Consider the following 14801-nt stretch of genomic DNA (forward strand, 5'->3'; position numbering starts at 1 on the left):
TTGGCAAGTTTCCTTCATTATATGTATACATTGCTGGGGGACCGAGTGCACCATGTTCAAATCAACCAATAGCTGATGGACTGACTTGTTAAGCGTGATTTTTGAGGTTTCTGTGAATTCTGGGCCTCGTGCTGCGCTATATTTGGCTCACCTGTTGTCTGGAGCCTTTACTACTGATCAGCGTTTCCTGAGCACATTGCAAAAAAGTGTTGCAGGGCACCTTTAAGAGGGTCAATAATAATTATCAGACGGTATAAAATGTTGCCTCTTGTTGCTGTATTTGTTCATTCATATAGGTCATTAATACAAAAACTGGTGCTGCTTGTAATGCCATGCACATACAACTTTAGCTTATAGCTGGGGACCTTCAACACTACTTAAGCCGTCAGGAAGTGGTGGCAATTTTCAGTAGTTGAGGCTCCTGCGAACATGAGCCAAAGTGCTAAAACTAGCCAGTTCTCCCAAAATTTAAACTACCACGTAATATGCGCGAAAGTGCATGGATAATGCCATTGTCTTATTTTGAGCATCGCTAGTTGCATGGTTATCTCAACCACCGGGGTGTGCGCTGTCTGCCTGTGCACGTGATCATACTGAAATTGAGCCGCGCGCACATCGCTTATAGTGAACTAAAACCAATGTTGGCTCTAGTTCTAAGAAAACGAGTGCTCAAGATTAAGACGTACGCTGTTGTAAGCATTTGTAAAGACTTTTATTAGTTACTTTATATGCTACTTTTAGAACGTAGCATATAGAGTAAAACTCTAAAGTATATCTTGATCTGTTGATCACTTAAGAGTATTTCTCAGCGCGCTCGTTGGGAATGAAGGTGAGGGCGCTTCAAGCGTGCAACAAATACTTGTCCACCGCTAGTACTTAACGTATTCTAGAAAAAAAAAAGTAGTATAGGTGTTCTTGGTTTTGCGGTGTTCGGTTTGTGACGCATACGTGCCTTCATGTGTGTAACGCAGCTGATTTGGCAATTCCGACAAAACTGTGACTGGAACGTCGCAGTGAGATGATTGAAAAAACCGGAATAAACATTGGGTCAGCTTTTAAAATACATTCACTTTTGCTGTTTCCAGAGTTCTGCGTGGTCATGGAGGAAGAAAAGCTGTGCGAGGTAGTCCATTCGAAAACGCTTTTCGCGCACATTTATCGATCGGGTTGGCTCCTGACGTTTTTGAGTTTCGCTTTTAGCTGCGTGACGTTAAATGGCTGAGGTGTTCTCGTCTGGGTTGATTGTGCTACTGTAAAAACGTACCTACAAACGATCATCCGCTCGTTGCAAGCCGGTTTGAAAAGACGGCGCACCGAATGGCGAACCCTACGGAACCGTTCACGCCAGCAGTTGCCGTCACGCCTGTCGTCAAAGTCGAAATCAGCGTGTCGTGTAGGTGGGTGCGGCGGATCTCCGAGCGCGGACGGGCATCGATAATACGTGCCGTTCTTGTCCAAACGTCTCTCAGCAACAGGTGGCTGCAGCAGTTCTTCGAGGCGCAGGAGTGCATACCCGCGAGCACCCCCCCCCCCCTTTTTTTTTTAGCTTTGCTTTCTTTTGCAGTGCTGTTGAAAGAGACTCGTACTCAACCTACGGTGCGGCCGTTGGACGTGGCCACCATTGCCCGCGTTTTATGATATTCACATTAAGTGTAGAGGGAAGGGGAACTTCTTTTTGCTGACCACGTCCCTCTCTTGAGTACTTGAACTTTTCCAACCTCCCAGCGCGCATATGGGCTGCGTGCGAGAACATATGACACCGCACCCGTATATTTCTCAAATCGATCTTCTGATTTAACCTCATCTATTACTAAAACTAAAAATCGAATAGACTTTATTCTCCGTGCACACCCGGGCATTACACAGAAGTAGTTGGCGAGGTGCGATGAAGGTCTCGAATTCGCCTAGACTTGAGCAAGGAACGGTAGAAACTGATGCGCGAGAGGTCAATTAGTGAGCTAGTGCTGCAAAGTAAATCAGGGTTTCGCTGCAGTATATATTGACAGCTCTAACCCACGCAAGTGATGTTAGCTTTGATGCAGTAAATGATAATCTGATAAGTACATCAATAAGGAGAGTGCAATGGAAGTAAGGGATACAGTCATTAGACAACACTGGCAAGCTATCCCAGAAGACAAAAAAATCTCTAACAAGCATCTCAAATGCAACAATAGAGCTTCAAGGTAGTTGAGATAAGGTGTAACATGGAGAGAATTAAGCATGCTCTAAAGAATGAAAAAAAAGCCAGAAAGCTGTGAAGACAAAACTCTGCATAGGCAGAAATCAGATGTACATGTAAGGGACAAGAAAGGCAAGGTTAGTATACCAATATAAATAGGATAGTTGATGTAGCAGAGGGGTTTTACAGCGATCTGTACAGCGACCGGGATAATGGGATTGGAAAGTCAGAAGTAGCTGTAATAGCTCAAGTTATTTCACAATGTAATAGCTCAGAGGATTCTGACATCCCACAGGTAACAACAGGAAAGTAAATAAACCCCTAAGGGAATGCAAAGAGGTAAAGCCGCTGGTGAGGATAAGGTAACATCAGACCTTTTGAAAGACAGCAGAGAGAAGATGGCGTAGAAAAACGTGCCATCCTGTATACTCAGCATCTCTTACAGGAAGGGTACCAGAGTATTGGAAGAATGGCAACATTATCTTAATTCAAAGCTTACTGTCTATTGTCTACAAGCTATTTAAAGAAATAATAGCTCATAGATGACATTAGGGTTCAATCAATTGAAGGACTTAGCAGGATTTTGTACAGGCTACTCAACAGCACACTATATTTATACTACCAAACAGGTGACAAAGAAGTGCGTGGAATCCAACCAACCCCTCTACATAGCCTTCATAGGTTATGAGAATGTATTAGATTCGGTCAGGATATCAGCAGTCATGCAGTCACTCTGTAATCAGGGCATCGAAAAAGCCTATATAAACGTACTGGAAGAAATCTACAGCGCATCCACAGCCACCATAGCCCTCCGTAAAGTGTAGAAGCTTAGGCTAGTTGGTGCGTAGTCATATTTGCAAGATTGTTTCAGTGCACGAACAAAGGAAAAAGGACAGGGTGGGAAAGACAACTAGAACAATAAGGATGGGGTGAATCACATTCGGTTCGCATTCTCTAATCATGAATGGTAACCTACACTATCCCTTGAGAGGAAGGTATATAACAGCTTCATCTTGCCAGTACTTACCTACAGAGCAGAAGCCTGGAGGCTTACAAAGAGGGTTCAACTTAAATACAGGATCAAAGGGGGTTCAACTTAAATACAGGATGAAACAGCGAGGAATGGAAAGGGAAATTATAGGTGTAACCTTAAGAGACACGAAGGGAGCAGAGTGGGTCAGGGAACAAACCAGGGTTAAGGATATCAAAGTTGAAATCAAGAAGAAGAAATGGACATGGGTCGGGTACCTAGTGCGTAGGCAGGATAACCGATGATTATTAAGGGTAACTGACTGAATTCCAAGAAGAGGCAAATGCCTTAGGGAGAGACAGAAAATTAGGTAGGCAGATGAGATTAAGAAGTTTGCAGGCATAATGTGGCAGCAGAAAGCACAGGACTGGGTTGATTGGCGAAACATGAGAGAGGCTTTGCCCTGCAGTGGGCTTAGTAGGGCTGATGAGGATGATCATGATCGCTATTTTCTGTCTTCAGTTATTGATTCTGACTGAGGTGTGACTTTATGCGTGTCCTAGTTTAAGGCAGGAAACAAATATTTAAAAAAAATTGAGAACTCGCATATAGTTTATGCACATGTGCACGTGTATATATGTCCCCTAAAACAACCTGCGAATTTATGCTTCTGACACACCATATCAGAGACTGCCTCGCCTCGCATGGCAAGAGCTCGCGTATTCTACACAGACGTGGCTGTACATGCGCCTTTGAGAAGGAAATGCTACGGACTTCTAAAATTTCATCCGTCTACAGTGGCGTTCATTCTCATAGGTGACAGAGCCACCTGTGGCTCCATCTGAGCAAATTGACAGAACCTTATTCTTTGCAGAATGAGTGAATAATTCATAATATTCTGAAGGATCACCTTTTTTTAATGTCTCTATTGAAAGTTAGTATTAGTACAGTGAAAACCATGCGAGCACTTTAAGTGTAAATCTCATGTTTTGGCCAATGTTCATTTCTATTGCATGAATTTGTGTCTTGCAGGCAACTAAAGCTGAAGGATGTCTTTTCTAAGTCTGACCCTATGTGTGTTTTGTTTATGCGGTCTTGCGACACAGATCAGTGGTGGGAGGTAAGCCCTCATCAAGTAGCACTGTCAGCATTTCGTAAATTACAGCCTGTTTCTGCTCTCAGGTGGGGCGCACAGAAATGATTCGTGACTGTCTCGACCCTGACTTTGTGACAAAGTTTCTGGTGGACTATTACTTTGAAGAACGTCAGCAGCTCACGTTCAAAGTGTAAGATATCGTGGGTGTGCATATGGTTTGCTTGCTGCAAAGAAGGTTGAATTAAAATCTCATATTCTTTTGGACATGCAGCTATGATGTTGACAGCAAGAGCACAGACCTCCGCAGTCATGTGAGTACTTGCGTGGGAAAGGCAATTGAGTTATTCACGACTACAGCTGCTACCACTGGGATATTGTGGCTGCTTGCAACAAATACTCAGGGAATGGAAGCCCAGTAAAAAACCCCCTTTTTTTTCAAGTGTTTCTGCAGTCACATTCACTTGATGCTTTTGCGTCCACCCTTAAATATCAGTCGCTATCTTCTCTACATGTGCTTAGTAGAATTGAATACTTTGGCATGTAAAGGTACAACTGCATGAAGCTTTGTGTTGTGGACCTACGATGCCATTGAATCTGAAAAGGTCTCTATATATAGGTAATTCAATGTATAAAATATTTTACATATTGCATTCAAGGGGACTTTGCGGATCTTTGACAGTAATTCGTTGTATGTGGGCTCGACTGTAATGCACTTTTGCTGTAACTGAGTTGAGGAGGGCACGAGTTTCACTGAAGTAATATGCCTAGGTATGCGAGGCATCGGTGAATATGTAACCCCCTCTCGCCCTTTTTGGAAAAGATTGTGTGACTGTAGCCTAGAGCTGCTATGCCAGGAAACTACCCATTCAGAGAAAATCTTCACAGCCACGAAGCCACACCTTAAGGTTTAATGTACATTTTAGTCGTGTCTCAGTTAATTATTTTTGGTAATTTGAAATTGTGCTATACAAGCTTATCTGTGCTAAGTAGAGCAAATTTTGAAATTTAATGTATTTTACCACCTATAACTTGCATCTTTCAGAGATTAAAATCCTGCTACTATTCAGTGTTTGCAGTATGCTTCAAACCAGAAAACTTGCATTCATGAGAGTCTAGTGAAAATATTGTACTAATTAGCCAACTCTTTGATGATCAAAGATGTACGTGCACGTCATTGCATGTGTGTTTAAAATGCACACCTTTTTCAATCATTTCTCTTGCTTGACATGCGCTGCCGGACTTTGAAGATACACTAAATTTTTTATGCGCCGATGTCCCTTCGTTATTGTCATTTCTTTTTCTCAGTGGCGTGCCAGCGTTTGCTCGGGCATCTCGAGTGCACACGGCGTAGGTGATATTGATTTTGTCCTTTGGGCAGTTATCGCTTCTTGCGTGTGTAAAGTTGACTGTCTCAAAAGGTGACGCTTATTCCTTTCTCACACTTCTTTTTGCTGAATAAACAATTGTATCGGGCCAGTTGGTAAGGATCCATCTTGCTAGGAAGCGCAGCCACTATAACAAAGAACACACAACACAAGCGCTTACTCATGAATGAAACTTGTGTATGTAACAACACAAATAGTTTTTTTTGTCATTTTATGGCCACCAATAAAATTTTTAGAGAATTCTTTTCATAAATCGATTCATCTGAACAATTTATTCCAGCAATACAAGAAATACACATTTTGCAAAAAAAAAAAAATTGACTGTCAAGGGTAAAAAAAAATGAGATACATTGTAATTCCCATGTGATGATACTGTATATAACGATTTCTATTGCTTATAACAATTAATCCTGTAGATTTCTCAATCTTTTATTGCCCTCATGCAAAAACAAGCGATGGATAATGATACCATATTGGATACAATAGAATTATAGTTACCAGGAAGGTGCTTATTCCTACAAGTCTGAACTTGTGAGAAAAAATAAAGCTCTTTCAAGAGAAAGTGCAGGTCACTCAAGGGGAGAGGAAAGGCAGCTGTGAGGTTAACTTTGGGGGAAATCCGTGACGGGGCGCTGCTTGTGCCAACATTGTGCTATGCTTATCAAGGAGGAGTGAAAAAGCTTGCATGGTCACAGCTGCGCTATTCCTGGCCGCAGTTTTAAACACAATTAAGTTTCTGCCCATCCTCAAAAAATGACACCGGCTGTGCACGAGGCGATATCTCTCTGTAGGTGTATCTGCGAATTCATTGTGGGCTGGGTCTAAGTTGGAAGCGGCACGATTGTATGCACACTTTCCCAGTCGGTGACCTCAGTGATGCTCGAGAGGTCCTCAGAAATTGACTTTTTCGACATTTTTAAAGGAATTTATGGGCATTTATGCGATCTTCCATAAAGTGCTTAGTGTTCCTGCATGACTTGTAGTTAGTAAGTAACTGGGCCTACATTCTTGTTGAAACATGTGTGAATAGTTATTTGTCAATAGATAAAATAATCATTATCTATAATCAGTAGAATAATTGTGGGTTATTAATAGCATTACCTGGTTAAGTGTGGGTGCCATTCCAACCAGAAGCTGTCTTTCTATGTTAACCCCATTTGAGGTCGAGACTGCCATCTCGGCTTTACAATAAGAAGATGTAAGGAGAGAGCGGGGAGGCGTTCTTACGTATGACACTGTCCCACTGGCTGCCCACCTCTGGCGTAACAATCGAGCACAGTAACACACATCAGCTGTCATAAATTAAAAGTGTGTGTACTTGTCAGCACATAGTGATTCTTGCAGGTGTGAAATACCTAGTTTTCCAATATACAGAAGATAAGCAAGAACCCTACTGTGAGAAAAATTTAAGAGTCCTTCCACCCAGGGAAAAGTGTTGACAGTAGTACCAGTGGCACATCTCTAAAGCCCTGTATGTGTCAGGAAGCACTTTTCTGGATCAAATTGCATGAAAATCAAAAGTATTACTCAGCATTTCTTATGTATTGCTGTAGTTCTGTGCGTGGATTTTGTGTCGTGGTTGTTCATTTCGGTAAAAGCTTGGGTGCGTAGCACTTACAGTTGGGCGAGCCCCTAGAAATGCAAAGTTTTAGGTGCTTAAGGGCGAGCTGGTGTGGGTTTATAGTTAAGAATGGCGCAGCTGTCCTTGTGTTTCTCTTCATTTTGTGTCTCATTTTCTTGGGTGCCTACCCTAAAATCCTAAGCAAGCACCCCCTTCCTTGTTTCGAGAGATTCGCAATATGCAACATCTGCTTCTTTCACCATTTTCTGTTTCGTTCACCGTTTTGGGAGCAGTAAATGCATGTATGCTCAATAAAGCATTTCATTAGAACCACGAGTGTGCATTTTTTATTCTTGGCTGCTCTTCCACCACCATCTTGAATTTAGCTCCATGATCGACTGAGCAAGCGACCCCTCCCTCTAAATCTTGTTGGATTCTCTTTCATCGTTAGGGGGAGGGGGGCACTTGCTTGACATTTTATGGTAATATATAAACACATTTGGTGGTGGTGCTTATCTTGTCTCCTTCATGTTGTGATTGTCTTAATTGGCTCGGTTCTTTCCAGAGCCATTTTTTACTATTGTATACATCAGCTAACACATCTCAGTGTTCTCTCTGGTGTCCCTGCAATAGATGAGGCTTGCATTGCTGCAGGATTTCCTTGGCCAAGTGAACTGCACGCTGGGAGAACTTGTCGCTCACCAGGGCACCCAGGTCAAGCTCCAGCTGTTGTAAGTCAGCGGGACGCATAACGTTTACTTATTTATTTCGACGTACTGTGGCCTTGAAGGGCTATTGCACGAGTGAGAACTACCGAATACAAAAAATAGGCCCTTTTTAAAATCCGCAAGTGCGCTTTCCTGTGTTGCACCTTTGCGCAACTAATGGAGCACCAATCGTGCTGCAAGTGGAGGGGAGGTCCTAGCTAGACGTGCTGAGGCTTGGCTATTATACGTGTTTATATCAAGAGAGCTGACACTACAGTTTCTGCATCACAGCACAAGCCATGCTGTTTTCATGCTGTTTCAAGAGTGACGAGCCGCCATACCTTGAGACAATTGCATTGCATGAAATTTAACTTTTTGATTATGAAACAATGACATGATTATGCGGGATGCCATAGCTTTAGGGGTAAGAAAATTTTGACCACTTTGGGTTATTTTCTGTTGCTGAATAAAACATGGTACACTGAACATAAGTATCGCTGGTTAGCAAGAACTGGAACTCAACAAGTGATTAAGATTCTAGAGAGCCTAATAAAGCATTTCACAGTTTGATAGTGTGATACTGTACTTTAGTGCATCCGTACAGGGATCAAAAGGAGCGCAACAGCCTCATGAAACATTGAATTAATTGCTTTGCTGAATGTGGTCGCAAGTATAATGCTGTTGTGCATGCTAGTCCTGTATGCATATTATTATCCAGCCCCGCTCAATTCTGTGCTGCTTGACAACGTAAAAGGTAAAAAGCAATGCTGCCGTTGTGGCGCTCATTCTTTGAAGCATGTGAGCATACAACCTTATATTCACTGCAAACAAAAAAATTTTAATTACAAATGTTTCACGAGATTTTCCACATTACCAGGATCTGACTGGCTGATGGGTAAGATTTTCTTCCTGTTGAAAAAAAGGGCAGCATTAAAAATGGTTGTTGGTCCCTTTATGAGAAACCAAACATAATTTGTGTTGCAGGTACCCTAGCTTTCTAAATGCACGATTTCTCATGAATTATATGTGATGTGACCAAGACATTACTTTAGGGAATATGAGACCTAGATATTTATAGTGTGACACACTTTCTGGAGCAGAATCTTTAAAGAAATAGTTAAAAAAAGGGAAAGGCCAGAATTTTCTGACCGTTTTCAAAAGAAGTGTTGCAAAGCCCCTTTAAAATGCAAGTTCTGAGAACAATGAAAAAAAAAAAACCTCGTTAACTAATATGTTTAGTTTCTAAGGGTTACCGTGAGCTTTTTCAATAGTTCAGTGTGTGACACAGTACTGAAGGCCTTCAAAAAATCAGTCAATATTGTGTCAGTGTAATCTTCTGCATTTAGCACCTGGTTTTCACCACCAAGTGAATAAGTAGCTAAGTTAGGTTGTTCTGAAATCGCATCTGAATTCATGTTGAGCATCGTATAAATCTTTGCTTGAGTCTACAAATTCAGTGACATCGTTGTATATTATCTGCTCAAGTACTTTGCATTATAGAGATAAATAAAGCTACTAAAACAATTTGTTTTCGGATTTGAATAGTAGAAAAAATTTTGCTGCTTTTCAGACTAGAGAACAACAGAGGTTCAAAGAGGTTCTGGAAAATAACAATGAAATAGTGACTAGTCTGAATGTCTAGTAAATGCATTGTTTTTATTGTCAGGACCACCTTTCTGGGAATAATCAAATTCAATGCACCCTGATTTCAAACAACATCACTAGTAGAATTTGCACTTGTTTTGTAAAATAAGGAATGACATGTTGTCTTGAGTTAAACAGATATAATGTTAAGTATTGAATGCATTAGCAGTAATAAGCGTATCTGTAATAACTGTGTTGTTATTTGTAGGGGGTTCGTCCTATGTATGGCTGACGCAGAAGCCTAGCTAATGTTCCAGCCGCACAAAGTCGTACCGTGCACGATTAACGTCCCTTATCCGTAGCTTGTTTCGTTGCAGCTACATGGGTTCGGGCTGCAATGAATTCGAGCTACATTTAAACAAGATCACTGAATTTTGTTGTCAAAGGGTCGACCCATTTGCGAAGCTGCGTGCTTGTCAGTGCAGCTAATATTTGAGTGACAGGTAAAAAAACTGATTGTCTTCAGCAGCTGTTGTGGGAACTTCTTAGATGCATTCATAGGATTACCAGACGCCATATTTTTAGGTTGTAGCAGGCCCCTGTAATAACTGCCATGCCTTTTTTAAATGGCTGAGGCAACTCTTGAACAGGCTGTTACTTGCTGTTCTGCCTGTCTCTTTCAGCATTTGCAAACAGCTGTACAGGTTTCGTAACAGGTCATTGAAGGGGCACTGATGCAAAAAAAATTTTATATCTAATTTTTTTCTCCATTGCAATAAGTAGCTAACAATCAACTTGTCATGACTGGAAAGCTTGTATGCTTGAGCATGCAGCGGTTAATTAATTTGTAGATGGTTTTATAGCGCTTGGTTGAATTTTTGGTGGGTACCATATTGGTTTTCTTGTAAACATGGCTGGCTACGTAAACTGTCGGCGCATGAGCACCCCCTCGACAGCTCTTCAACGAAGGCTTTCTGATTGCTGCAATAATTCTCTCTGAGGCATCGTAAATATAAATGCACTGCCAAGGAAAGGATATCGGCCTTTGTAATGCCTGGCGATTCTGCCCCTCTTTCCATTGAAAGGTCTGCTGGGAGAGAATGCTCACAAAGATTGTGGCAGCCAACATAAACTCGTGACGCAAGAGGATTTAATCACATAAACTCATGATGCAAGAGGAGTTCATTATGTACTTTGGAATTGATGAACATGTACTTTAGAATTTATTGTAAACATGTTTGAGGCTATATTATCAGTTGATATTTTGTAGATGATGCATGTACGTTCACACAAATCGATCCCGCAAGTAATCTCGCCTTCAGAAGTTTGTGTCAGTAATGCTTTAATTCACAAAATAACACAAACACGAGATATAGCAGAGAATGAGGTTGCCACTAATGCTGCATGCTAAACTGAATATAGGAAGCACGTTTTTATTCGCATTAAGCATGCTCTGTACTGCAAACTTTACAAGTAGCATGCCTGCAGACAAACATTCATGCGAGAAAACCAACGCTCTTTCCAGGGGACTTCCAGGCAACTGCGGCACCATCTTATGTGAGTCTGTTCAGTAAAAGACCAGCATTGCGGCTACTGTACAGCCTATGTCTTCCTTTCAGTGACTGTTGAGGAAGTTCTTGATTGCAAGGTAAGAATTGTTTTCTATTTAATCCACTAAATGTGCTTAAAAATCATGTTCTCAGAAAAAAGCTCGAATTGCTTTTTTTTAATCCACACAAAAAAAAGTGCATGTTATGGCATGATATCTTTGTCCTCTTCCTTACCATGAACGATATTGCAACTAGCTTGCTTGTGCCAAAGTTCTTCAACGATAAGTGTTGTAAAGCTTTCTCTGTATCCAAATCTATGACATTAGTCAAAAGCATAAAAGTCTGCTGATTGTCGTTCCACCTGTCAGTAGAGAAACCAACAAATAAACAGAATTTTCTGGTGTTTAACATTGCACAGAATCATGTGCTTGATCACAGTAGGGGTTCGCATTTGGAAATTACTTTTTTTGCAGAAGATATTTGATCGAAGAAGTCTTTGAGCTACCTGTATAGTATTTTTCCTAATTCTTGCTGTTTTCATGTAAAGACAACAAAGATAGAGTGCATATTTCTGCAATTTCGCTCCTAATCAAGCTTGTTGTTTGAAATTTCTACTTCACTGGCATGCCCCATCACCATCAGTTTTGCCATGCTAGATCTCTGCATAGAAGAAGTTTTTGAGCGATTGCAGTAACTTAACGCTCGAGTGAAAATATTAAGACAGCATCTTGAAAGTGAACGGTGTCATATTAAGTAAGAAATGCACACTTTTTGTTCATATTGATACACTCAAGCCTCATTGTAACAAAGTTGCATCTTACACGAAATTAAGTTCACTATACCCAAAAATTTGTTATAAGAGTATATTACTAACGCTACATCTAATGCAAGCCTATTTTTCAATTATCGTTATAACCAATATCTCATTCATTATTTCGTTATAACCAATATCTCATTATATCCATATTCGTTATATCGAAGCATCACTGTGCTATATAGTATTTTGTACATGCATGTTTACACGTCTGCTTAGCCTATGAGCAGTGTACTGAAAAAGAAAATAAAATACCAATAACATGAGGATGAGAAATGAAAAAGCCACAAGTACAAAAGGTGTATGAACTGCATGGCTTCTCTTCTTAGTATCCTGCAGATCCTGTGGATCCATCTGGACATATTTGTTGCGTGTGTTGGCCACATTGAGATATTTCATTTGGCTAATAAAAATATCCCTTAATTTGTTAGTATCAGTTATACCTTTTTCTTTGTGTTGTTTTGTTTGTGTCAGTTCTATATATGTAAGTATATGAATTGAAAATCAACAAAATCTGGTAGATAACGTTCTAGAGTCTAAATTTTTAAGATCATGGAAGCGGCCGAGTATGTAGGGCGTCCACTTAGTCTACGCGAGGCGGGTGTTTCAAGTTCCTACCAAGTGATAACCATTGCTTCAAAGGGAAAGGCATTCTCCAATGAGGTACCTGGTTGTTTAAAGGACGCATGGATGTCTGGGAGATGACTTCAACCATATCGAATGGCATGACCACTTTTATTTGCATGAAAAAATTTCGTTTCTACAGTGTGACTGATTCATGAAGCACATAATCATGTCTGCTAGATTAGAAAACGTGGAGGAGACGCTTAAGCAAGGGGGAAATTACACTTCTCTGTTGGGCCACCTAACACAAGGCTATGAGAAATGTCCTGCATGACCTGCAGTTGAATAAAAGTTTTCAGCTCCTGGTCTTTGCATTTTCTTACTTTTTACAATCTCTAAGATTACAAAGTCAGGGCAGTGATTGAGTAGGCGCGGACTAACTCAGTCTCGCTAATAAAAATAGGTATGCAGAAAAGCAGACGCATTCTCAAAACCTAATCTTCTTGCAGTATCTGCTGCCCTATTTGTGCAAAATTGTTATACAGTTGAACCCCTCTATAAGAGACACTGATTAGCAGACAAATGGGTATAAGAGACGCCAGTGTGCCTACAGTTAAATACAGGTTGATATGAAAATGCATGTGAGGTACCTTGCTTATGCATGCAAGGCACGAGGATGAGACAGAAAGTTAGGTTGGCCGATGAGTTTAAAAAGTGCGCAGGCATAGCGTGGCAGCAGAAAGCACAATTAAGACCCAGTTGATTGGCGTGTCATTAGAGCGGCCCTTTCCCTGCAGTGGATGTAGTCAGGCTGATGATGCTTGTGAAAGATGCCTCATATGAAGGACAAAAGCTGCTGTTTAGAGCATGCTTCTTATAAGGAGGTTTAGCTGTAATCATTGATTGCCTATATTAGGTCCATTACGAGACGAAGGCTTTTCCCACTGATCTGTATTCTATCCTGTTTTGTGCAAGCCAATGCTATTTTATCACTATGAGCTTTTTACTTTTGTGTCTCCAGCTAATTCACTGCCATCCTTAGCTCTGTTTCCCATCCCTTAGTAGCCATACTGTTGCTTAAATCTTTCGTTACCGCGCGAAAATAGTTGTTTTTCATATGTCTCGGTAAGCTCATTTTTGGCCGTTTCGAAAGTACTGCAACGTGCGTCGCAGTGTACCAAACTTTGCACAATGAAATGCTCTTTCAAAAAAAATATATGTTTTAGAACAACAAAAATATTTTAAAGTGAATAGAAATGGGAAAAGTGTGGAGTTTTTGTTGCAAGCTGTCAAACAGTTTAATAAAAAACACTATATATGCATACTTAATTTAAGCAAAGAAAATTCAGATTATGCATTTTATAGATGATTGATCCAGGAACAGTATAAAAGTAATTGATGTTATACAAATTGTTTCTCTTCCCGATACACAAAGAAAATTAGAACCAAAGTGCTGCTTTGTTGCTCGTGCCATGCCGTGAAGCATCGCATGGTTTTTCGTGAGACACAAGTGAACTCGTACACTTTTCTCAGGAAATTTTTGTTGTCTTGCGATAAGTCTCCAGGCATTCTAATATAGATGGATATTCGCAATAATCCCGCTATAAATTAATGTCCAATGTACTTCGCTATTTCACCTAGCGTCACGTCTTTCCATGAGCCACCTCACTCCGCGTAGGTTGGAGTCCCAATATATGTATCCAAGTATATTTATTTGCATTTCGGCACATCATAAATAGGAACAGAACAATATCGCGCACGGTCCTAAAATGGTTTGCGCTGCTCTGTAGTTAGGGCTAAGATGTGTTTCAGTGACCTTATTGTCGTGACAAAAAGCTCTGCAGCCGGCGCTTCCACGTCGTGCCCCAGCGACGTGTGGATTTCGCACGTAACTGCAGTAGCTATAAGATTGTGCACAAATGTCAGAAGCTATACGCACTCGCGGTGGAGAAGACGACTTGAGGATGTAAACAAAACAAGCCCTTGAACGGCTGCGGATGTCTCGGGCTCACGCAAAACATCGTCGCCATAAGACTTGAACTCTAAGCTCGTCCTCTCTCAATTCAGATGGGGTTGCAAGACAGTTGCAAGCAGCACATGTGTTTTGCAGCACTGGTGCACACCCATGTGCACGTGACGACGTCATAGGAGCAACTAGTAACACTAGATACAACCCTGTATCTGATTTAATGATGCAAGCAAAACCAAAGCTGCTGGAAACTGTCAGAGAATGCCACCTCAACACTTTAAACACGCGGCGGACCTTCGTAAATATTTTTTGTGGACTGTATTTCCCCTGACTCCTTGGAAGAGCTGCCTATTGATTAGATGGCATAAATTTCTGGCAATTATTACAGCTCAACATAGTCGAATTGTGAAGCTGACACTTTA

The 14801-nt window shown here is 41.0% G+C and overlaps 1 protein-coding gene across 3 annotated transcripts in view; it reads left to right on the top strand.

The window, feature by feature from the left end:
- The first annotated feature begins 907 nt into the window (after positions 1 to 907).
- The window catches only part of LOC119163347 (copine-8-like), a 40225-nt gene continuing 26331 nt past the window's right edge, over positions 908 to 14801 (top strand). Inside the window, exons 1-7 of one of the 3 annotated variants that reach the window (XM_075873007.1) lie at positions 908 to 1397; positions 4182 to 4269; positions 4332 to 4435; positions 4517 to 4556; positions 7846 to 7922; positions 11008 to 11039; positions 11102 to 11130. In XM_075873007.1, coding sequence (XP_075729122.1) covers positions 1318 to 1397; positions 4182 to 4269; positions 4332 to 4435; positions 4517 to 4556; positions 7846 to 7922; positions 11008 to 11039; positions 11102 to 11130 — 450 coding nt within the window. In that variant the 5' untranslated portion in view covers positions 908 to 1317. The remainder of the gene's footprint in view (positions 1398 to 4181; positions 4270 to 4331; positions 4436 to 4516; positions 4557 to 7845; positions 7923 to 11007; positions 11040 to 11101; positions 11131 to 14801) is intronic. The other 2 variants (XM_075873009.1, XM_075873008.1) reach the window with 2 other exon arrangements.

The sequence above is a fragment of the Rhipicephalus microplus genome, chromosome 9 (assembly GCF_043290135.1).
Source record: "Rhipicephalus microplus isolate Deutch F79 chromosome 9, USDA_Rmic, whole genome shotgun sequence".
Classification (NCBI taxonomy): Eukaryota; Metazoa; Arthropoda; class Arachnida; order Ixodida; family Ixodidae; genus Rhipicephalus; species Rhipicephalus microplus.